The sequence below is a fragment of the Sus scrofa genome, chromosome 2 (genome assembly GCF_000003025.6).
Source record: "Sus scrofa isolate TJ Tabasco breed Duroc chromosome 2, Sscrofa11.1, whole genome shotgun sequence".
Classification (NCBI taxonomy): Eukaryota; Metazoa; Chordata; class Mammalia; order Artiodactyla; family Suidae; genus Sus; species Sus scrofa.
The window spans coordinates 101,173,091-101,199,331 of NC_010444.4; the positions used below are offsets into that span (position 1 = coordinate 101,173,091).

The following is a 26,241-nucleotide window of genomic DNA, read 5'->3' on the forward strand; positions in this document are numbered from 1 at the left end:
AAAATATATTATCTTATTTATAAACTCATTTCTTTGTCTCTATATTTCCCGAGTTTTAATAGAGATCTAAAGATCTGTTTAAATATTATTTTGGTATATGACTAAATTGTACAGATCTCAGTTTATTTTCTCTTTTTTTTTGCTTTTAAATTCAGTGCTGATAAATAGAAAATGGGAATTGTGAAGTGATAAATGAGTAAGTTTGAAGATCTTTTAAAATGATATTTTGGCTTCAAATTTATTACATATAATACAAGTTATACATATATTAATAATATATAACACATATCATATGTAAACCATATATATGGTTTTGCTTGTATGACAGTTGGAAGCTACCAGAATTCTAAAAGCATCAATAAGCACCCTTAGGAAGGCTTAATTGTAGTTTGCATCCACTTAACTCTAATTGCTAATTAAACAACTGCAAATCCAAGATATATGTATACACATACACAAACATACATGCATGTGAAATCAGACTTCCACATAATGATGGTTTAGAATTAACCATTCAAAAAAATATTATTTAATTGACTTATAAAAATGAGAAGAGATAATTCTAGCTTTGCATGGCATTTCTATGTAATCACCCAGAAAACAGAAACTGAAAGTCTACTTATTTCATGAGCTATAGTAAATCTGATTTCATAAACATCTCATAATGACTGCGCCACCTCAGTCAAAAGTGAGGAAAAGAATGAAGGTGTTCTTTGCTTTCAAAAGGATTTTTCCATCTATTCTTCAGAGTTCAATGTTCAAAAAAAAAAATGCTTGGTCAGTAATTCAAAACAGCTTGTGCAAAATACCCCATTTATGGAACACTGTGGCAGGACCTAAGTGCCCTTCCTATGTAGTATGCTTTACAAGAATGTGATCAGGGAATAATTCCTACTTAAAAAAAAAAAAACGCTTCTAAGTCTGTCTTTAGGTTCTTTCTAACTTATATCTGGAAAAAAAAAAAAAAAAGAAAGAAAAGAAAACTGTATCTAAAAAACAGGTCTTAATCACATTAGTCAGAGTATTTAGAAAACAAAAGCTTTCACTTCATATAGACCATTGCCATCATGTAAGCACATTTTTGTAATATTCACTGCCTAGATAATCCATGGAATTGGACTATAATTCAGTCTTTAAGACCCAGTGACTGCTGCTTCTCATTTTGTGTGATTTCTCATTTTGTTGAACTGGCTTTTGCTAATACATAATGAAAAGAAATGGAAAAAAAAAATAAAGGGAAAGACGAAAGAAATAATTCGAGTATATTATGAAAAAAATAATTAAACAAAAGAGCCTTCTTAATGAAGATTACCTACACTATTTAAAGGCTTGGGAGGAAAAAAAGCTAAACTAAAATCTCCTGGTTACAAGGCATCTTAAAGTCAGAGTACTGTTATCATAGCACTGCTACTTTCTCCTCTATTCCAGGACCTTAATTTTCTCTATCTTTTTTATTAACCTTTGGATATCTATGTTGTAGATTTTAATACGTCCTGACTCACTTTTTAGAAACAAGAGGGTTTTTTTTATATACAATTTTAAGAAGAAAAAAGAGCAAAATTATTTTGATTCAAGTTCCACATTTCCACTTAATTATCTCAGGAGAATTGAATATGATTTCCTTTCATATGTTAGAAATGTTAAATATACAAGGAGTTATGTCATGAGATTCAGAATTACATTCTGCTTTGTACAAGTGATGAAAAAGTTTTCCTGAAAAGCAATGGTTTTCATAATTTCAATTACCTTATTTGTGGAGTTCTCTTATAACTGGGATGGGCCCGAGCATATCTGGAGGCCAGGAGACCCAAAGATTTCTCCAGCACTTCCGCTAAAATCTCCTGGGCTAACTTAGGGGGCAGAATGGTCCAGAGATCATGATGAAGAGCCCAGAAGAAATAATGCCACATCTGGAGCGAGAAGGAGCATCTTTCCCCCTGGCAAAACCACCACACATTAAACAAGAGAATCACATCTCCCCAAATGTCAGTTTGCTTCTTATGAACCTAATTAGTTCAGGCTGAAAGGAAATAGCTGGAGAGTTTGACACACTAGATGATCAAGAAAGATTTTTGACAAGATGTAAAACATCCTTATTGACAAAGGAACATATGTTTTATTTCAATTACGAGACCAGATATTCTAGTGCAAATCCTGACCATAGGCATTTGACCTAGCACATCCTTGATTTACCTTCCCCTAGTCTAGAGTTTAACATTTACTTTTAAGTAATCATCTTTATAGCTGCTTAACAAGTTATGACGCTGATTTAAGAGAGTGGGCTGATTTGTCTGAAATTAAAATTTAATCAATTAAATTGTCTAAGTATGTATATTTTCTGGGATTATTAGCATCATTGAGATCATTTTATAAATGTAGATTTCACATTACAATAAAATAACAGGAGTAAAAATAAACTTACATACTAGATACTTATCAATGAGCAGGAAAACAAAGGGGGTGGATATCTACTGAAGATTATTGCATTAGGCTATTTCCTCCACAGAGTTTTAAAAATAATACCAGAAACAAATGCTGTCATAGTCTGATTTTGCAAGATTTTGTAAAGCCTAGGCAAATGTTATCTTTTCTTTGTATTTTCACAGTATTTTATACTTCTAAAGGGCCACATTCTTTTCCCTGTGCCAACTGACCACAGAGTGAGACCCAACAATGGCCCAGACCAAGGGAAACAAGCAGAAATGAGAAGGTAGCCTCGAGTGAATTACAACCATTAATTATCTAATATGCTCTCAGGGAGGTATGCTAGCAATTTGACCTCATTTTCTTCAGACCAGATTAAAAGATTACTTGAAATGGAAAGAGTAGAATGCGTTCTTCAAACTATCCTAATTATGTAATATATCAAAAGTTAAAGGAGCAAATCTTTCCATTTTATACCTAAGTAACACTCTTGGACATAAGCTTAGTCCATTACTTATAGTTTTTAAATAAATGTCACCTTAAAAAAAAATCTACTGTTCTCTTATATCTGAATTTGATAGTTTCTCTCTTTCTTTTTTTAAATGGCTACACCCGCAGCATATGGAAGTTCCTGGGCCAGGGGTCAAATCTAAGCTGCCTCTGTGACCTACATCATAGCTGTGACATCACCAGATCCCTTAACTCACTGTGCCATGCACAGGCCAGGGATTGAACCCACAACTCTGCATCAACCTGAGCCACTGCAGTAGGATTCTTAACCCATCGTACCACAGCAGGAACTCCAAGCTTATAATTTCTTATGTAGATAACTCCTTTACACATTATTCTCCTGCTAATTTCTTTGATTACCAAAATCTTTGGTAGTCACTGTAACAATAATAACTTATGGTTATTATCTATCGGCTTCCAAATAGAGTTTATAAGTGATAGAATTATTCTCCTTGGGTGGGAAACTTGGGTAAAGATGTACAAATGTCAAAGAGTAAAGTTCAAATTGGTGGAGGCTTTTACCACTGTTGCCTTCCTAACTAGATGTCCATCAAAACTGTTAAAGGAAAAATATAAATAAAATTAATGCAGAAGAAGCAAAAATTATAGTTTCTTATACTTTATTGTATGTTATGAGATAAAGAATGCTTTTAAAAAGTTCCTCAATCAAGGAAAAACTTGATTTTCTTACATTAATTAAAGCAAAATTGACCCAGCTGATGCTATGATTGGTATGAATGATTTACACTAACTTTCTCCATGGTGATGGGTGGGTGCTCATAATAATGTGGACAACATGATTTCTGATATTTTTAAAAAAAATGTATATATATAAAACCAATTTCCTTAAGAGCTACCTTTTAGCAATAAATGAGAAATAAACTTTAGGCACACAGATTTCTTCCCTTAAAAGCAAAATATACTAATGTTTAAGACTTTTGAAATATAAAATTCATGTTCACTTAACAACATTCCAAACTGGTCATCATTCTCAAAATTCTCTTCCAAATGTGTATGACTTCAGTGCATGCAAGGGTTTTCATTAAACTCAATGTGATTCATTTATTTTTCTGACCTGTTTCCCTATTTGTTGTCATCTCAAACGTATTCTGCTTGTAAACATCTGTTATTTTTGTAGACCCACTATAATATAAACAGATGTGAGCTTTTATTTAGATTATATACCAGGAAACAAGCAGCTGGGGTTTATTATATAAGCCACTCAATATTATCTTTGAACAGACAATTCTTTATTCTTTGACTATTGGAAAACACAAGTTGTTAAAATTGAGCAGATGTCAACTATACTAAAAGCTTAATTTTAAACATGTAATTTGAATACCCACTGTGCCATCTGACCTGCACCTCATCAGAGAGTTACTGAACTCTTTGGGTCTCTCAACCTGACAGTTTAGAATATGGGAATAATGTATCCAGTGCTCACTTGATATCACAAAACACAAGCAAATATTGCTCTGTATCTTGTAAATTCTTTACTACATTCTGCACATGGCAATAGATTCCCCTGAGATCACTATCCTCCTCTTCTCCTCCAGTGAGGCAGATTTCATCTCCTCTCCTCTCATAACAGCCCTGCCAAAAACATACTCGTCCTATTTCACAAATCAGTTGGAATAATGGGGAGAGGACGAGGGAGGGGTGTAGTTTAACAGGAGAAAACCATGTCAGGTACTCTGGTTGTCAAAACAACTTAACACGTGCTATTTTTAGAAGGTTCTTATTTTTGGTAAATAGAAAAGCAGTATCACTTTATTTTTCAGAGCATAAATAACAACCACTAACTCTGCAATTAAATTGTAACTACTGACCATGTAAGTATATGGAAGCTACAGTACCATGTAATCACAGGGTAGCTATCTCGTTATTTCTGTCTTGGAAGCTAAAGCCTTGTCATAAGATCTAAGAGCTGCATGTTACATGGTAATTTGTTTTTTTTAATACTTGGTAACTTCAATAACAGGTTCCCAATACATATTATTTATATGGTACAACTCTTTGAGCCCCCAATTTGCATAAAAGGAAAATATTATACCCCTATGCTGGACATTTAGTGGGATGATACCTGTTCTTCAATGGAAGCAACATATAAAATTGCCCATTAGTACATGGACATATTGAAATAGTTTGAAACATGAGATGGATTAATTTTCAATGAATCTCTGTTTACCTCAAGGCAAATAAGGGAGCTGTGATGCTGCCAGGAGAGGGGAAGACCAATACTTTTATTCTTATCTCAGGCTACCAGCTGCACCATACCACTTTCTCGTTTTCATTCTGCTCACTGCTGTTTGAAGTATGTCAGGCTGGGAAACCCTATATGGATGCTCTTGCAAAAAGAAAAAGTGTCTGGGAAGAGCCTCTGAAGGAGAGATGAAATGGTCTTAGAAAAAGTGAAAAGCCCTTTTAAAAAGCTGATAAGCTGCACCTCTCTGTTGTGACAACATTTATTATGATAATAACTCAGGTATAAATGGAGCCATGGGAACCCTCAGTGTCAGGAAGGTGACAAGAGTGACTTCACTGAATACAACTCCACTCTGTTTTTCTCAGTACTCCACAGTTATCAGGATAATCAAGAAAAACAAAAGGCATAAGCTTCAATTTGGAGGAAGGGGTAAACTGAAAAAGCTGGTGAAGCTGGGTTTGACTGATAAATTTTTTTTAAAACCTTGATTACCTTGATTAAGATATTATAAATGTTTCACCCTGCCCTGAAACCAACATCAAGGGATTTCGAATATTGAGATTTACGTATAATCAATGGAATTCAGGGGAAGGATAGCTAATGAAGCCTAATGATGAATAATTTTAATTGATTATACTGGGAATCATCAGGCTTTAATTCAGTAGAAATTTGGGATTTCAAAACATGGACTAAATGAAAATAGGTAAGCTATAAATGATCAGATGGGTCTTAAAGCACACTCATAAGAACATACAATAAGAAAGAAAAAATAAATTTAAAGAATAAAGCTGCTTAATAAAATATTTCTCGAACACAGATGGAAATACATAACAGGAAAAAATGCAAGGATACTTATTACTGGTCCTTTTGAAAAAAATACAAGATTGTAGTATTTTGGCATTGTTTTCTCTTTGGGTTTTCATTGTATCCCATTATATTCCAACTTATTTTATAGCACTGAACCACTGTAGTTCAAATTAAGTTATTTTTACTCTTAAGCAGAAGGAGAGTTCTGATGTCTAATTATTTCAGGTTTTTAAAAACAGTGTTTTTCTAAGTACAAATTCAATATTTTAAAAATATTATCCTAACAGCCTTCGTGCGTTAGTAATGCCAAGCTCATGTTTCTAATTAGCCAGAAAGCAGGTAGGCAGTAAAACATATTTGTGTAAAAAGGAGGGATAGTAAACTTAACTTCACACCTCATAAAAAGCTTTGTAGTCATCCCAGTGGTGGCTCTCAGCATCCTGTAAAATGCTTGTAGCACAAACTCTGACGCAGTAGTCCGTAACCTGAAACTGTAGAGTGTTGATGAATTCCTGATATCGTTGGACAGGCACCAGGAATATGGGTCTGTTCAGAGGGAATGATCAAAGAGACAGAGATTTAAGGCCTGGGCAGTAGGAGGTAACAATCTCCAGTACTACAAATGGTTTTGATTATCAGATATCAATCATTCATTTCCTCCTAATGCTGAAGTCTACATCCACATTCACTTTCCAAAAAGAAAGGAAAAAAAAAAAAAAAAGCGGGTCTTTGTTTTGTAAGTCCTTTGAAAACGTACATCTGCTGTTCCACAAATATGCACTTCAACTTGAAACAAACTGCACTGTCAATACATCATTCAAAAATAAAAGTATTCTTTGTAAGCCTATTATTAGACATCAGTGCATTATTTAGGCATTAGGTTATTGTTATTACAGAGAACAACATGCATTTGTCAGAACCAACTTTTATAAAACAATCACACATCCCACAAACACACTCCTTTTATTTTAAAAATTGTAATTTTGTAGACGTCAATTATCTCATAAGCTGTTTTACGATATTCTACAGAAATAAAGGCACATTTTGTTTATAAATTCAAGTATGAATTACAACATCTGACTAAGAGAATTAAAGAAATATCACAGTTATACTCTACATCAAGCCAAATTTATTTTATCTATAGCTATTCATATATAGTATATTCTTTCATGTTTTCTTTCATTACTAAGGGACTACAAAGGCTGAATAAGGAATATAGACTGGATTCCTGGGCTCACACTGGACTGCCAAGTCTACATGTTCCCCGTGCAAGGGGCTGTGCTGTCTTCTGGAGAGTCCAAGAGGAGCCAGGTACATAACATGATAATACCCCTGGTCATTTTTATTCTCTATCTGGAAAACATTTGGTCTTTTGGGACTAAGAATACATGAGAACTAAGACAGCCAGATGCAAATATGAAGGATACTTATTATTAAATGGATGCTCTGAAGTATACTTACATTGGTCAATAGAATAGATTGAAATACATCTCTATATCAACTCCTAACATGCGTTGGCCTAGGAACAAAAAGGGGAATTTTCCATACTAAGTGTTTTGTGTGACAAAAATAAGCTTATTTTTCATTTTCAGTGTAGTCAGTACAATGTGCCTTACAGAATGGAAAGGGTTTGTTTGGCCATGTAACAACATGCAGTAAATAGTTGCTTCAGATTAGAGAATGGGAAATGCATGGATTGTCTGAGTGGGCCTTCAGAAGGAACACCTATCTTTCTTACTATCTATGTATCTGGTTTAATACATCCCATGCTCCACCTTTTTGACATTTCCAAGTCAAGACAAGTGAAAATAATCCACCATGTTAATTATTATTTTCTCCTTTTCAAATATTGTTATCAAAATTCCACTCCTGTGTTATCCAAAGATTACATATTACTTCAAGCATGGCCATCAACTTAATTTCAACAACACTCACTTCTTAGTATTTTCTTTCATCAAATTATCATATTGCATAAAATGCTGGAAGACATATACCGCCGTGGAGAGCAGCGTGTGCAAGTTTTGCAGGGGTGCTTTGGAAGGAACCTCTTTGCCTCTCTCTTGCAGTCTCGCCAGAACAGCTGTTGCTACTTTACAACAGGCATCCACAAAGTTTGCTCTAATTTCCTGAAAAGAATCTTCTCTGCATGCCAGAGCCAGTGGAAGCATTGTGTCAAGTTTTTCCATGATGTCAAAACAAAACTAGGGAGAAATAAATGTAGCACTGAGTTATTTGTATTCTGACAGCACCGTGTAATTTATGTATAGGGGAGCTAAATTCCAAAATAATTAATTTGGCATCAAACATAAACATAATGACATAACATTATAATAATCAATTTCCCAGTTGTAGAAAGTTAAATGTGTTATGTCAAATAAGGAAATAGCAAAATGATGCTTCTCTCTATATAACCTTCAAATCTTATGCTTACACGAGACAGACATTATGAAAAACTCATGAAATACATGACAATGCTTTCACACGTAGTTAACAGAACTCAAAAAATATGTACCTTGATATTAACATGATTGCATTATTTGTAATTTATTCCCAGGGTTTTTTGTTTTTTTTTTTTTTTGGCTACATTTTCATAAAAGTTCTTATTTTTGGCCATGCCACGGCATGTGGAAGTTCCTGGGCCAGAGATTGAACCTGCACCACAGCAGTGACTTGAGCCACAGCAGTGACAACACAGGATTCTTAACACACTGTGCCACCAGGAAATTCCCAAAAGTTTTTTTTTTTTTAATAAATCACCACATATAAATAAGGTTATATCAGTTAAACTTATATAACCTAAAAGCATCAGAAACAATCTCAGATAGCATCTTCTTATTGGTAAGGAGTTAGCAACTTTCAGAAGTGATGTGCTCAGCTTTTCACTAGTTATTAACAATTGATTCCTCCTTAACCACAAAGTAGGTGTGATGGAAGAACAGAAAGGTGCAACTTACCTCTGCTCCAGATCAGCCAACAGGGTTCCCTGGGTATGTTCTGGAGCCTCAGGGTGGTGGCAAGCAGATTAAGGAGGTCATTTAAGAATATTTCAAAAACATTTCAATCATAGGCTGCTGAACCTACTGCGGCTTTTAATACTGAGTAACTATATTTCCATAATTAGTTCCTATTTTCTAGTATGTTCCATGACACTCAAAACACGGATTTAAGACTGATGCTGGGGTTCCTGTCATGGCTCAGCAGAAACAAATCTGACTAGGATAGATGACGCGGTTCCATCCCTGGCCTCGCTCAGTGAGTTAAGGATCTGGCGTTGCCGTGGGCTGTGGTGTAGGTCGCAGATGTGGCTCGGATCTGACATTGCTGTGGCTGTGGTGTAGGCCAGTGGCTACAGCTCTGATTCAACCCCTCACCTGGGACTCTCTGTATGCTGTGGGGTGGCACTAAAAAAAGGATCCAAAAAAAAAAAAAAAAAAAAAGACCGATGCTAATAAAACAGAATGTTCATGAAGGTTTATACGAAGATTTAAAAGTTGCCCAAACCAATAAAAGCCAGTGACTCCTCCAACTTCCTAAATTTCTCCTGGAATCATTCAAAGGTATAAACCAAACAAGAAGTTTCCCAGGGAAGTCACAGAGGTCCCCTCTTTAGTTGCATCAGATTCATGGGGCAGAAAGTTGGCCATAGGTTAAAGTTCTTTTTGCTGGCACAGCGGCCCATGGATATCAAGAGAAGAAAACTGGTATTGGGTCAAATGCCAAGTGTTTGCCAAGCGACTCCACCATTTTTCTATTGGTTCATTTTACAGTGACTCATTTTTTTATATATTAAAAAAAATCTCATTATGCCAATCTAATTTGAAAGGATTTCATTTGATACTTGCCTTGGCAATTTTCTTTGGTTGGTCTGCCTCAGAAACCGTGTGGCTATCTTGCCAAACTTGCTGGACATTTACAAGGTTCAAAGCATAGCTCATAGCTGAAGACCTTTCCTTCTGTTCCTGTTGGAGAATTTTTGTGGAAAAATCTTCAATTGCTGTTGTTATACAGTGTGCCATGGGAAGAGACACTTCTTTAAATGCATTTCTCCAGCCAAAATCTAATAAAGTAGCCTGAAATATAAATTTATATGAAGTTATATTACTCTTAACTCAACAACAAGTGTTTCTATTGTTATAGATATAAAAGTATTACTTTCATTCAGCATGTTGAATATAGGTATTCTTTGATAAGCTGTAAAAGCCATTCTTATAACCTAAAAATATTACCCAGTGAATAAAGCAATATACAAAAACATGTGCATTCTTTACACAGAGTAATATACTGACATTTCACTTTAATTCATCAGTGGATTTAATCAAAAACTTTTTTTTCAAAATGTAATCTCTTAAATATAGTTCAATAAAACCATCTTTATGAGAGCTGAAAGTTACACTCACTATTTATCACATAAAGCAACCTTTAAATTCAATATATTTAATAAAGTCTAAATTGGATTTTTATAGTCTTTTTTATAGTTTATTGTTAACAAGTATTGCAACATAAGACAGCATTTAATATTCAATCTCTTCTTTCTTTTTCACTCTCAGAAATCCAGACAAGCCAGAAAAATTGTTATAAATAAATTTCTCAGAAACTGCATATTTCTAGATATCTACTTCTTAAGAATTTAATTTAGTTTCTCCATCCACAAGGTGGTAAGCAGCACTACTTTTGCTCCAGAAAATGAGGACTTAAAATGATCTGCTTTGTTGCGTGGCGGGGGGGGGGGCGGGGGGAGTGGCAGAGACTGGGGTGGAGGCTGGTGTGTTTTGTTTTCTTTTTTACTTCTGGTCTTTGGGTCGTGTGGCAATATATTTGTGAATGTATATTTCCCTTATGTCCTCTCATGTTCTCTAAAGGTTAAAAAATTTTATGGGTGGAAAAAATAAAAATCATTTTTAAAAAAAGAAGAAAACATTATGGATAGTAGGCTGAATCTATGCTTAGGACTAAACTTTTCCTGTTTATAGCAATAACCCACCTACTCCAACTTCAGAAGACCCTAAACCCAGCCTGGACTGAATTACTTGCTTTTCTGGATCTCAAGTTATTTTCTGGAAAAATAAAAGCAATGAACTGAATGGTTTCTATGGTACCTTTCAGTGTAAAATTACCGAGATTAGGATCATTAGCTTAATTTTCTTGTATACACACCCCACTAAGCTTTTTGGATATGCAGTAGAAAGTAATAAAGGTGATTCATCTTCTAGAGCAAAACTCTATGATTCCATAGCTCTATAATCAGAAAAAATAGCTCTCCTCATTATGCTCATAATTAAGACGTAATTGAAATTTCCTTTCTAAAGTTTATTTGGACCTTTAACATCATAGGGCCTGCTTAAAGACACAGCTCTCATTTTATTTTTACATAAAATGAATAAATAATTGAATCTACTCAGCTCATATAATCTCTTTTCTTACAAGTGCAACTGTGGAAGGGCCATGGGTATAGTCTTGTGTTACAACGGTATTTTCTTGGGACACATTTATGATAGAAACATAAAAAGGTATGAAGGTATCATTTTTATGATAGCTTCATAAAAATTAACAACGCCAACAACAAAACTCTGCTTTTGGTTCTTCCCACCAAGCCATGTCTATTCATTAAAATCATTCATTCACGCATGCATGCATTCAAGGAAATACATTATGGTGAAAATTGCCATTAATTGCCATGGTCACAGATACATTGTGTGTGTGCGTGTGCCACAATGATTACCTTTGCCCATGGTAATTTATATATAATTATAATACCTTCTTTTCTTTTTTCAAAATATGGAAAAGCAAGCACATTATCAGCTGCTTTTAAAAAGAAAGCTGAAAACCTTTACTACTCAAAACACCTCCTACAAGTTTGTTTATATAAAATATCATTGGCTTATGTCTACTTATCCCATCTGATGTTTAGAATCCTACACATTTCACTTAGAATACAGAATATTAACAGTTGATCCAAAAGAAGAGGAACTAATGGTTTCTGTTCTGTGTAGGAAAGAGATACCCACTGAACCCCTTTCTTCCTTTACCCAGTGCTAATTTCTTAATACCTACTTCGATTTTTGGTTAAAGTATAATGTATAATTTTACATTTTCCTGATTATTTCCCTTTTTTTCTAGGTTGAAACTCTATTAAAATTCTATGTTCTTTTGCCCTTTTAAAAGTTTTCCTCTTTATCAATCAAAATTCATTCAGGAAACAGAAACTACTCTAGGTACTTCAAAAGGAAGAATTTTAATGAAAGGTATTAGTTACGAAGATGATGGAAGATTTGAGGAGCCACACATGGGTTTTGAGACAAGATAGTTAATTATTTTAACACAGCAGAATGCTACTACCACTCCTAGGGCTGGAGGAACAAAGAAAAATGACTATGCTATGGCAGTGTAGCTCTGGGGCCTCCAAACACAGCTAAAGATAAGGCCGACCTGCCAGGTGGAACTGGAACCATAGAAGAAGGACTGTGTGTTGAGAACAGCAGGGAGGAGTTGAAGGAGTTACAGCTACTCCCGAAGCTGTGCCCTAAAACAGAGCAAGGGGAAGAAATTCTGTGGTTTCTCTCTAATATATATACCCTCCAATCTTCCATTGCTTTTCATTGGCCAAACTTTCCCAGGTCCTGAGAGTAAGAAAGGCTAGAAGATGTTATACTCTACAATACAGAACAGGGCAGAGGAAGAGTGGTAACAGATCAGAGAACAAACACAGATGAACTGGGCACACTAAAATAAGAGGTTAATTTGAACTATTCTTTCCCTTTTTCCTTTCATTTTTAATCTCTATGTCTCACTTTTCAACAATTATCTACAGTTCAAAGTTTCAAGGTTGTGGACCCTGAGTTGGGACAAGAATAAATATCTCTTCCTTGCCAGCTCCCTACTCCTTTTATGGAGCACATTGTACAAGAGAGTAGTGTTCCCACTAAATTCAATTTTCATCAAAACTTATAAACCAGTTTTCAATCAGGAATTATTTTTTTTAGTGGCAAAGGGTAAAACTCAAGACATTTTAATTCATAATGGAGTCACAGAAAAAGGATGATGTTATTACATTTGAATAAAAAAAAAATACCACCTTTTCCCCCGCACTTACCTCTTTTGCTGGTAGCAATTGCTCTGAAGGAATAATTGCTTCGCTTGTTCTAGGTTTCGCTATTACAGCCTCTCTATTGGATGTCTCCAAAATTCCTATGCAATAGAAAAGAAAGCACAGAGATATCCATTAAGAAAAACAAACCATACTAGATGTGATTAATAGACTTAGGTTAGAATCAATTATGTGGAAAAGCTCTATCTGCTATCCATAGTTCACACATACACATCAAGATGCAAAGAACATGATCAACTAGAGGAAGGGCAATATCACTATTACGATGGTGATAGGATCAAAATATACAGGGTCCTTTCCTAAGTAGACAACTTTATAGAATTTATATACTATTTAATTTGATGCATATGCATACATAATCTGTAAAATTCAGATGTTTGTCATTAATTCATTTTAATGTTAATAACATAGGATAAGTTAAGAGTACAAAGTAGGAGTTCTTCCTGTGGCGCAGGGGAAATGAATCCTACTAGTATCCATGAGGACGTGGGTTTGATCCCTGGCCTTGCTCAGTGGGTTGGGGATCTGGTGTCGCTATGTGTTGTGGTGTAGGTCACAGATGCGGCTCAGATCCCATGCTGCTGTGGCTGTGGTGTAGGCTAGCAGCTACAGCTTTGATTCAACCCCTAGCCTAAGAACTTCCATATGCCATGGGTATGGGCCTAAAAAGCGAAAGAAAAAAAAAAAAAAAGAGTACAAAGTAAGTATTAATTTCCTTATTCATTTAAAAAGTTAAATTCTAAAGCCCTGCTTTAAAAACTGGCACTGTTCTAATAAAAAAAAATTAAAAAAAAAAACTAGTGGTGTTCTTAAGCACATTAACACTTCTTAAAAAAACAAGGGAGAACAAAAGTACACAGATAAATATCAGCATATCAGGAAAAATTATACTCAATAAATATATCAATAATTCATTGGAAAAATACAAACACTGGGACAGATAATAAATAATCTTTAGCTTCTAAAATGAAAATATTTTCTCAACTTTTATTTTTTGGAATTAAGAAACTCTTTCCTTGGGGAAAAAAAATTGACCTATAAAAATGTAATGAATAAATATGCCAAAGAGAAATCTTTCTACTTCCCATTACGGTTCTATTTATATTTTAACTCAATACAAATGATTTAGCATTTATCTTTTATTTTTGGCTTAGATTTGATACATGATGATGAATTATGTATCATGACTAATTTTTCTTTTATTTCAATGATGTTTTTTCTTTGTGTCCTGAGCAAATTGCAAAATCATAGTGCCTCTTATTGGTGGGGCTTCTAATAAATTTAGTCATCTGGAAAATGCGTAAGTTTTTGTTTTTCTAAATATGGTTCTATGAGCTTAACCATGAATGATTCCTAAGTTATATAATTAGTAGAAACAGTCTCTCAAGAGGTAAATATTCCATTTGGTAGGCAATAACAACATCATTTCAGGAAATTTCAGCAGAGTTTATGCTGAGAAAAAGTTTCCCTCAACTCTAGTGTTTCTTAATCATTTTGAATTTGTGAACACTTCTTTGACCTTGAGTAACGTGACAGAACACTCCATCTAAAATGCACAACATGCCTGTGTACGTGCATGACACTCACACATGCTATTGGAGATTCCCAGGCCCTCTTGTAAAGTGCATTCATGATCCTTAAGGGCCTGTGAACTGCAGTTTAGGACTCCTGCTTCATTTCTCAACACACATCACAACATAGACAGGATTTTAGATCAGTGTTATGCCATTTAACCTAAAATACTTTCCCTATGGTTCACATTTTATGAAGTCTTTTGCAAAAGATAGTGTTATTAATAAGGATCAATTTTAATACTGAAATAAAATCCAGATTAAACAGATTTTTAAATAGAGAAAAATGAAACTATAAGGCTACTCAAGAAAATATGCATTTTTTTGAAAGATAAAAGGTAGACACTCTTCAGAAGGACTAGAAAGCCATAAAACAATTCTGCATAACGAAAATACGGTTAGCTGAAATAGATATGACAAACTGGCTTGGAATGCTCGCTCAATGTCCATACCTTTTAAAAAACAATTAATGGACTTTAGCTTTTAGAGCAGTTTTAGCTTTATAGAAAAACTGAGCAGAAAGTAGAGAGAGTTCCCATATACTCCCTCTCCCCCTGCCCTCAGTTTCCCCTATTATTTAACATATTACACTGGTGTGGAATATTTGTTAGAACTGACGAATCAACGCTGACAGATTATTATTGACTAAAGTCCATAATTTAATTAGGATTTGTTTTTTGTGTTGTACAGTTATGTTTTTGCCAAATGCACAGTCATGCATCCACTACTACTATCCGCAGACTAATTTCACTGCTCTAAAAATTCCCTTTGCTCCACCTATTCACCTCTCTTCCCCTCCTTACTCTCCCTGGCAACCTCTAATCTTTTTGCTGTCTCTATACTTTTGCTTTATCCAGGATGTCTTATAGTTGGAATTATATGGTATGTAGGCTTTTCAGATTGGCTTCTTTCACTTAGCAATATGCATTGTGGGTTTTTTTTTTTTTTCTGGCCTGATATCTCATTTTCTGTAATCACGAAATAATATTCCATTGTATTGACGTACCACAGTTTGTTTATCCATTGATCTACTGAAGGACATCTTGGCTGCTTCCAAATTCTGGCAAATATGAATCAAACTGGTATAAAAACTCATTGTTCCGGTTTTTGCGTGGACATAAGTTTTTTAACTCATTTGCATAAATACCTAGGACTGTTATTACTAGATCATATAAAACAGGTTTAGCTTTATAAGACACAAGCAAACTGTCTTCCAAAGAGACTATACTATTTTACATTCCTATTAACAATGAATGAGAGTTCCTGTTGCTTCATATCCTTGCCAGAATTTGGTGTTGTTAGTTTTCTGGGTTTTGGCTACTCTAATAGGAGTGGAATGGTATCTCCTTGTTTTAATTTGCATTTCTCTGATGACATACGATGTTGAGCATCTTTTCATATGCTTATTTGCCATCTGTATATCTTCTTTGGTGAGCTCTCCAGATCTTTTGTTTTCCTGTTGAATCTTAAATATGTCTTTCTCAAATATTTTTCTCAGTCTATGGCTTGTTTTTTCATTCTATGATCATTCCTTTTTACTTGGCAATTCTATTTTGGAAATTTACTCTGCAGAAATACACGAGGACAAATAAGATGTAGTTCAAGGAAATTTGCCATATCATTCCTTATGGAAGCAAATGAAGAGGAAAAAAGGACCCAGAATTTAATAAGTATCTGATTAAATTATGGTACATATACCAATAGAAAACTATTCATCTGTTTTTTGGAATATGGGGTGTTTTCACATAATTGTTTTTAAAAAAAGAATATCTATATCATATGACAAGATTTTGTGGTACTTTAACATGAGGATATATGTGGAAGTAGTTGCCTCTGGAAAGGTAAACTAGACAACTAGAGCGGAAAAAGACTTAATTTTCACTATATACATTTTATCCTTTTTAAAAGTTTTACTATAGCTCTGGACAATGATTTAAAAAACATTTTTAAAGAAGAAAAAAATTATAAGGATCAAGATGTCAATGATATGAAGAGGCAACACTTGGATTCTTAATGTCACTTTACTTTTATACAGATATGTCATAAAAATAACTAATGTAAAAGGTATTTACCCTGGAAAATAACATTAATTCAAAGGACAAGCTTTGCAGATGTATTTTTGGAAATAACTATTTGTTACTGTGTAGCTACAGTTTAAGACTTAGGAAAAAGGTTAATCATCTAATATTTATCATTTCATTTCCAAATACATTATGTTTATTCACTCAAAGTAATGGGCTATTTTCTGCCTATTTTCAAGATGAATAGAAAAATAAGATAAGCTTCCTAAGACTTCTTTTGCTGGTCAGCAATTCTATAATAAGATAGAAAAAGAATTTTGAGAATGAAGATAACCTGTATAATATAGCCTCCCCCCCCAATTAAAAAGATTAAAAAAAACTTTAATCCTATACAGGAAAGCCAAAGGGATTATTTTAAGGAAGGATTCGCAACATTGAATCTAGACTAATAAGATATCTCATGATTTTAACAAATTATGGCATTTTTATATTAGTTTGGGATTCAAAATGGTCAATTTCAAAATTCGGCATTGTCGAACTTTATGAGCTCTTTGAACACTTGACAATTTATTTCACCTATTTAAAAATAAAACATGCTTTTAAGCATTGTCTAGAGATGGTAGCCCATTTTTGACTCATCATTCTAAAACATACTTATTTGCATGCAGTCAACACTTGTTTTTTTTTTTAAGAGCATGCCCAGATTAAGGGCCTCAGTGGAGTGCAGAGGGTCACAGGAATGCCAGCTGCTGAACAGCCTCTCCCTATGGAGTTCACTGTGGTTTATTTTACACTTCTGGTTAGTTTCCACACTGCCGCTTTCTTTCATAGAGACTAGAGGTTGGCAGTACTTCCCTGTGACATCCACTTTCACACCCAAATTGGTGTTCATAGGCTCCCATTGTGCGCACTACAAAGCAAGTTGCCTTGTTGGCAGCTCTGAGTGGGAACTACAAGTCTTTCTTTTCTTCACTGTTCTTTTCTGGCTCACAAGCAACCTCCCACCAAAAGCTGTATCTGTAGAAGAGACTACATCCAAGAGATAATACTATGAAAAAGTATGAAGAGAAGCCCAGGTGGCCACCTTGCAAATTTCCAATGTGGAAGCCTTCGACCTCTCTGCCCAAGAAACCGCTATAAGTCCTAGTGTAATGAGCTTTACAAACCCTAGGAGCCTCTTTACCTTAACTACATACGCCTCCCTAATACAATCCCTTAACCATCTAGCTAAGGAACTCTTAGAAGCCATTTGACCCCTCTTAAGACCCCCTAAGAGTACAAACAATCTTTCAGAAGATCTGAAATCTTTGATTCTTCTGAGACAAACCCTAAGTGTTCTTCTTACATCCAATTGAAGCAGCCATTGCTCTTTGTCATTGCTGGGGCTAAAGAAAAATGAGGGCCAAGAAACCTCCTGGTTTAGATAAATCTCAGATGCCACCTTTGGAAAATTTGAGGAACTGCCCGAAGAACAGCTTTATTCTGAAGGAGTAATAGAAGTGACCCATAAATCAAACACATAGCCACTCCGTAAGATATGATCACCTAAAAGAAATACAGTAAGATACCATAATAGTCAAATAATGTTCTATCATTTTCCTGAATTGACCAAAATAGAAAACCATCAAATCATGACCAAATAAAAGCAAATAAATATAATGAATAAATATCTTTTCTTTCTCCAAAAATATTTTTTTGTGTCTCTACAAAATCTACTCCATCATATTCAAATTACTCAAAGCACTGCCATTTTGGCTAAAACTACAATATAGCAATAAACATCAAAGTAAAACGTAAAATATTTGGTTAGCCATCTTTATATTTTCTCTATGTGATGTTAAGTTCCTGGATATTTTTAAAACATCCGGACAATGAAAATGAGTCACTTTATATCACATTGTTTACAATGACATAGTAGGCAACTCCTTCCAAGATCTTTATTAGCAAAATATGCTCCAATCAAAACAAATACACAAAAACCCCAAATGACTTCATCTTTTCCCCCCCATTCTCTCCCATACAATATTTCTAAGGAAACATTAACTATCAGGATAACTTAAGATTCATTTGGTTTCTTTACTTATTTGTTTCAAGAAATATTTTCCTTCCCAATTTAAGAAACCAAGGCTTTGGATAAGAATTGATTACCTTGATGGAGTTTCCATTATGGCTCAGCAGAAACGAATCTGACTAGTATCTATGAGGATGCAGGTTTGATCCCTGGCCTTGCTCAGTGGGTTAAGGATCTGGCATTGCCATGAGCTGTGGTGTAGGTCTCAAACACAGCTCAGATCTGGCATTGCTGTGGCTGTGGCGTAGGCTAGTGGCTACAGGTCCAATTTGACCCCTTGCCTAGGAACCTCCATAGGCCACAAGTGTGGCCCTAAAAAAAAAAAAAAAAAAAAAAAAAAGAATTGATTAACTTAGCTACACTAAATAACCATTTAAGATTTTTCTTCACAATTTCCCACAAGACCATGCTTTTCAAGGAGCCATCTACATAAAGTTATTTCAGATTAAATCAATCTTGGCTCTGTTACAGACATACATTCATTTCAATAATAAAGAACACAAATCTCAAGGGGATGTTATAATATTTAGACATTTCTTGTTGCTATCCTTCAAATTTCTTTCACATACTATGTTTGATAGTCCATAAATGTGTTTCTATAATATACCGCTATTAATGTGATATTCGAGTTGCTTTTACATATCATGCTGCTTGTATGATGACAAATTTGGTGTAAGACAGTATATTGTGGTATAATTATATATTTTCTATTGATTGTATTCAGTAAGCATAACTATTGCTCTCAAATACACACTATTTCTAAGTCTCAACATTGCTCGATCTCAATCCAGTGCCGTTGAACCAGCTATTTATTTTTCTCCTTTTTCTTAAAATCAGTATTTCAAATCTTTGCTTCGATTCTTGCCCATTTCAGTTTTGTATCTTTACGATATCTCTCTTACACAATCTTAATTTTTAATTTCTTCTGCCCTTAAGAAGAATAAAGTTCTCAGAACTGGGCTATTTCTGAAGGGCCTGGACTAGCACCGATACAAGATGCATCCAAATGGATAGGGGTCTAGATACTTCAGAGTTCTCTCTGTCTCTGGATCCACAACGCAGAAAAGATCTGCTAGAGATGTGGATGAGAGAGGCTAAATCTTAGCCAAGCATGATAGAAGAGTACCAACACCAAGTTTTAACTACTTGAAGTACCAACATGTCAATCAAAAATTAGAATGTCATATTTCTGTATTCAGATCTCTCTTTGACCCAGTCAGTTTCATCTAGAAGACCCTCTAGGGCTCATATTATCTCCTAATAATTACTTCTTCAGTCTGTCTTTTAATTTTCATATTAACTGTCTTACATTTTTATAACTTTCTCACTGGATTTTTTTGTCAGATTCAGAGATGTATATTCCACATCCATTTTTCTTTAAATTATATCCAAACTTGGAAAAATGATCTACATTATTTATTTTATAATTTAATAGTGCTACTTAAACTTAACCTGAACTATAGGTCAATAAGCTATGCTTAATATAAAACAAACTCTAATCCTATAACTTTTGTAATATTATTTATCCCGGCTAAGTATATAAAGGAGTACAAAAGTAAATATATTAAGCTAACTGTAATTCTTCATTAAGAAATCAGGTTTTAAAATTTGCCAATTGTTAATCACTTGCTTCCCTCACTTTGTTTTGCAAATGCAACCACTATCTATATTTATTCTCCTTAAAAATGACATATGTAAAAGCCAACTTTGTATAGTTTGCTCTGATATAGATTTAAAATCTTTATAAATATAGACATAAAACAGAGAACATGTCTTAATTATGCCTCTGAATTCTATCTTTAACATTAGAAACATTATTTGAACATACGAGGCAAAATTTTCTTCAAAAGAGAGTTCATTAAGGCTAACTAAAAAAGCATACTACATAATTATTACAATGGTTACCACTCACATGTATTGTTGATGATATGCTAGACATTTAAAAAATATTTTATATTCACTAAATCATTTAATTATCACAATTCTAGATGATATACTGGAATCTAAAGCATCTAATCCTGAAAGAAAATAAAGAGAAAATGAATTTAGTCCTACACTATCACTTTAAAGATAAAATGGTGTTCTAAGGAAATGAAATATTTTGCCCACGGTCATTAGGCAGCTGGTGGCAAGAGAGGAGCTAGTAGATTATCCAGTCTGTGTGTTCTTTCCATAGGTAAGGCTATGTTTCTCTGAGTTATAAAAAATTTTAGAAGAGTTCCCTGGCAGCCCTGTGGGTTAAGGATCAGGTATTGTCACTGCTATGGCTTGGGTCACTGCTGTGGCTCGGGTTTGAATCCTGGCCTGGGAACTTCTTCATGCTGGGGGTATGGCCAAAACAAACAAACAAAATATAAAAAAAAGAAAAACAAAAACAAAAAAATATTTATCTAATTTCAGATAAAGAAAATTACCCAGAATTGACTAATGATGCCTTATCAATGAGAACTATAAAATTCATGATGTATAAAGGAAAAAATGTAATTTCATGGCATGCTTTATATTTAACATTTATTTAAATAATTCTGTCATGTATTTTTTTTTTTTCAGGTAATAGTATAGATTCAATAGCAGAAAGCAAAAACAGAATTACAGATTTGCAGAGGAGCATATTACCTGAAACATTCCTGGGTATCTTAAGTGATAAAAACATTTCTTCAAACATTTCCTGAACGTTTTTTTCCAGATTCAAGAAGGGTTTTATGAGCTGTGATAAGAACTTGAGTTCATCTAAGGAGAGTAAAAAGTTTCTTCCTTTCTGTAGGCATTCAGGGATAACTGTGAAAAGAGCAGATCAATAGTATTGAACATTTTATGCGTTTTCTCATTCAATATTAGAACAATCTATGGTTCCATAAATCATCAAAACTAACAAGATCCTCAATAATTAAACCAAGTTTATTCTTTAGTAAACACATACAAAATCTCCTAGAAGAGCCTCCCCGCCACGCCCCAAAAGCTGGAGATGAGTATTCTGTTTGATGCAGAGGTGACAATTAAATAATTATATTAAATCTCATAGTTATCAGTAAGATTATGATTTGTCATTGTAAAATCACATTTTATACAATCCTATTTTCTTTAAAGTCTGTCATAATTTGAATCTAGTCACAAGGAAATATCAGATAAACCCAAATTGAGGGACTTTCTACAAAATAACTGGTCTGTACTCTTCAAAAGTATCATGTCAGGAAACACAAAGACTACAAAATGCTCTAGTCAAAAGGAGTCTAAAAAGACATGACAACTGAAATTAATACATGATCAGTATTTTATCTTACTATGGAGGACATTATTAGGGTAATTTGGTGAAATCTGAGTAAGGTATACAATCTAATGCTATTATTCCATGACTATTAATTTTCCGATTTAGACAACTATACTTTGGTCGTGAAAGAAAATGCCCTTCCTTTTAAGAAATGCACATTGACATATATAAGGGTGAATACCTGTGTTCTATCCTCAGTTCAGAAAGAAAAATAGTTTTAAGAGAGAAAGAGAATGCAAATGTGGAATTGTGGTAAAATGCTAACATTTGGGAATTTGTATTTTTTATGTCTGATATTAAAATAGAAATTTAAAAGAAAAAAATACTAAAGATATAAGACCTTATAAAGGATAAAGGATTTCAAGAACTTAAAAGTGTTTTTAGATCAATAAAAAGAATCAAATTAACTTAAATGTATCCAGACTATAATGTCCATTAAACCACATTTAAAATAACTTTGGTTTAAATAATTGTGGTGTCTATTGCTTTCATAAGAAGAGTACATCTTAAGATAAACAAAGGTTGATTTGCTTTCCTCTTATAATTATGTTTTTTGTCACTTTATCCTTCTACTGTAATATAAAAAATCTTATATTCTTTGAAAGCATAAAGAATAAAACTAACCACATCAAATAACATTTTTGACCAAATTTTTAAGGATTTAGAAACTCTTTCCTTTTTGATTGCCACTTTTTTTTTTCAGAGTTGTTTTTTTTTTTTTTAATTGAAGTATAGTTGACTTACATTGTTTCAGGTGTACAGCAAAGTGATCCAATTACTTCTTAAAACATATACTTAGGGAGTGTCTCAAGGCTTAATTACAAATTAGAAAATTTGTAAACTCTTAGAAAATGAGCATAACGTGCCTTTGGAGACAAAATACTAAGAATGCTACTGAGAAATGATATAAGGTCTGGTGATTGAATGTGAAGAAAGGATTACCTTGTCATATGGATTAAGAAGGAAGGTTCCAGAAATGTGTGTGTGGATATCCAGAAGTGTATGGATAATCCACTTTGATTTTAAAGTGAAACTTTAAACTCTTGGCATCAAGCTTGTAGTCATGTTACAAAGACTTTCATATGATACAGGACCAAAAATGTCATGGTATCTTTGCAGATAACATGAGAGAGACCTGTCAACCAAGTTAAACTGAGGAATTTAGTCCTATTCTTAAACAGCAAAAAAAAAAAAAAAAAAAAAAAAAGGCATTAAAAAAATCTCTGGGTACCTAAAAAAACTGTTTTACTTCTACATTGGTATTAGCACCACATACAGTCAAGTCTGTCTCTAAAAAGCCCTGCTCACATCTTGTCTATTCTCCCATAGACATGCCAGAGAACATAAGTGAGTACAACCAGCATGTAGAGCTAAGGTTTTGCCATTAAAATCATGACCCAAAAATGAAAAGAAAGAAGAACAAATATATAACAATTAATTTAACTGCTATTTGATCCTTACTTGGACTGTGTGATTTCTTTTACGCTTTGATCATGTAGATGGAGGCTGGTTTAACCTTCTAAATCTTACAGATGTTCTTTTTGGAACTAAAAATATTTATAAGCTAAGTTTTCAAAGACTTTAAGAATCCTTCCTCATCTTTATTAATTTGGCTAGAAATTAAATGTAGGCTTTGCTTCGCTCGGTTATAAAATGAAAGTATTGTGCATCGTTTCTGACCTTTTGGCTAAGATCAAGTATAAAATGAAAGTAGTGTGAATGTTTCTAAAGTAAGCAAAGAGGCACCCCTCCCCCCTAAAAAAACTGTAATAACCTAACAGTGCTACTTGTTTATAAATTATGTAGGGCCTGAGTATTCTACATAAGAGGTCTTTCTTTTGTGAACTGCATTTATTTATTTATTTATTTATTTATTTATTTATTTATTTATTTATTTATTTATTTTATTTGCTTTTCAGGGCCACACTCATGGCATATGGAAGTTCCCAGGCCAGGGGCCAAATTGGAGCTGTAGCTGCCAGCCTATGTCACAGCCACAGTAACGCGGGATCCAAGCCACATCTGCAACCTGCACCACAGTTTACAGCAACGCTGCATTCTTAACCCACTAAGTGAGGCCAGGGATCAAACACACATTTTCATGGATACTAGTCAGATTCATTTGTACTGTACCACAGTGTGAACTCCATGCATTGGATTTAGAAGGAGCTTGTATTCCAGAAATGTAACAATATTGAAAAGTAAATTTATTTCAATCAGTGAATCAGTATAACTTAATAATGAAAGAGTTTATAATAATACATATGACCTAAATCTAATAATTTTGCCCTAAAGAAGCAATGATGTGGTAGAGGTCCATTAATTAGTAGTTCTTATTTCCTATTAACTCCCAAAGGGTATTTCAAGGGTTAATTTATGGGAAAACTAATTCTGTCATAAATTCAATTTGTGAAAGTCCAATTAAAGCAAAATTAAACACGAAGGATGAAATACCATTTCCCAAACTTATTTATCTGATCCCCCCACCACCACAGTATCTCATAGGACTAGTGTTCTAATCATCACACCTTAGATATGATTATCTATTTTCCTAAGCTTATCTAGTTTTTCCTTTCCTTAAACTTTTCGCTGTTAACCACAATAGGAAAGGGTTTTCCCCAGCAGAAATTCCCTTTACTTTCCCCTTCACTAAATTAATCTCCCTTTCCTTTTTCTTTGAAGACTCAGTTTTTTCCTCCCCTGCAAATCCGCCTTTCCATAAAATTTATGGATACGATCAATCCAAGAGTTTGCCCTCCTCATTTTAAGCCAACCTGGCCTTACCCATTTGTTTATTTATCTTTAAATCATGGTAGAACTCTCTTGCTTCAAGATATTTTGGACATATGTAGTCACACACAGGTAACAATGTTTAGTTGGTCACCAGTCATTGTTATAAAATATCTGAAATAATGATTATTGTCTTATAATAGGATGAGCTCTATTATTCCTAAGAACTACAGATTTCTTCTAAATCCCAGGAAAATTACAAAGAAAAAAATTAATTTCTACTTTATAGTAAGACATTATTAAATTTCCATCAACTTACATGAATAAGTTCATGTAAATAATACTCTTTTTTTGTCTTTTTGCCTTTTCTTGAGCCACTCCCACAGCATATGGAGGTTCCCAGGCTAGGGGTCTAATCAGAGCTGTAGCTGCCAGCCTATACCAGAGCCACAGCAACGCGGGATTCTTAACCCACTGAGCAAGGCCAGGGATCAAACCTGCAACCTCATGGTTCCTAGTCGGATTCGTTAACCACTGCGCCACGACAGGAACTCCAATAAAACTATTCTAAAATAAAATTCTGTTATCCTATTATTTAGAATATCTAGAACAATTTAATTTTTTCTTTCAAGGTTATAATGAAAGTTGCTTATTTCTGTGCTGCACTCAGGGACTCATGTCTGTCCCTTTGTTAAAGGGCATTTCTCAAAATAACAATCATTTGAAAAGGGTTCTATGATCAAATAGGTTTGGGAGTTACTACAAACTAAGTGACTCACAATACAAATTAGTATACTATACTAATGGTACACTTCCAGAATAGTGTAAAAAATTTTTTAAAAGTGCTTCCTCAAATTTTTTGACCAATGAACACCAGTTTACTGACATATCTATTAACCTCTAAAATTTTCTCAAATTGTTAATCCAGAGGACACTGCTCTGGATTATAGTACCACCTGAGTATTTATATCTCCCTTGTAGTGTTTCCCCCTATTGCTTGGCATTTTGCTGTGGGTTCTTGTTGCTGCCTGTGGGACTGATTGTACTAGTACCCTCTTCCACTTGTAATAGCATCATGGTATTTTTCAAACTCCTTTGAGAAACTAGCAAAAGTCTCTTAAATCTTCTTGGGCTCTCTTATTGGAAAAAAAAAATCCATGTTGTCATAGTTTCAGCGCTAAACAGAACCACCTGAAGTCCATCCATGGCTTTCATAGGGCAGTGTGGTCCAGAACCTTCTGTTTTATTAAAAATGCAAATTCATAGGTCGTCTCTAGATCCCTTATAAGCAAGTGCCCCAGGTAAGTTTTCCGCACACTATGGAGTTTGAGATCACTGCCTGAGGGATCCCACTCTAGTTAAAACTTTTAGGGTCGAAAACCACTCTCTAGGTATCAGAAAATTTGGATTTTAGTCTTAGCAAGTCAACCAAGGAGGTGTTATTATATAAAACATCAATGACTTAAGAAAACAAAAAAATAACAAAAAATACTCTACTTTTTCCAGGGTCAAGAAATTTATTTATGAC

General features: G+C 34.0%; 1 protein-coding gene across 6 annotated transcripts in view; it reads right to left on the reverse strand.

The window, feature by feature from the left end:
* The window catches only part of KIAA0825 (KIAA0825 ortholog), a 356,819-nt gene that overhangs the window by 237,926 nt on the left and 92,652 nt on the right, over window positions 1–26,241 (reverse strand). For all 6 annotated transcript variants that reach the window (XM_021085379.1, XM_021085381.1, XM_021085380.1 and 3 more), the window contains 6 exons: window positions 21,332–21,493; window positions 13,038–13,132; window positions 9,790–10,017; window positions 7,883–8,148; window positions 6,343–6,493; window positions 1,747–1,937 (listed from right to left, as the gene is read on the reverse strand). In XM_021085379.1, coding sequence (XP_020941038.1) covers window positions 1,747–1,937; window positions 6,343–6,493; window positions 7,883–8,148; window positions 9,790–10,017; window positions 13,038–13,132; window positions 21,332–21,493 — 1,093 coding nt within the window. The remainder of the gene's footprint in view (window positions 1–1,746; window positions 1,938–6,342; window positions 6,494–7,882; window positions 8,149–9,789; window positions 10,018–13,037; window positions 13,133–21,331; window positions 21,494–26,241) is intronic.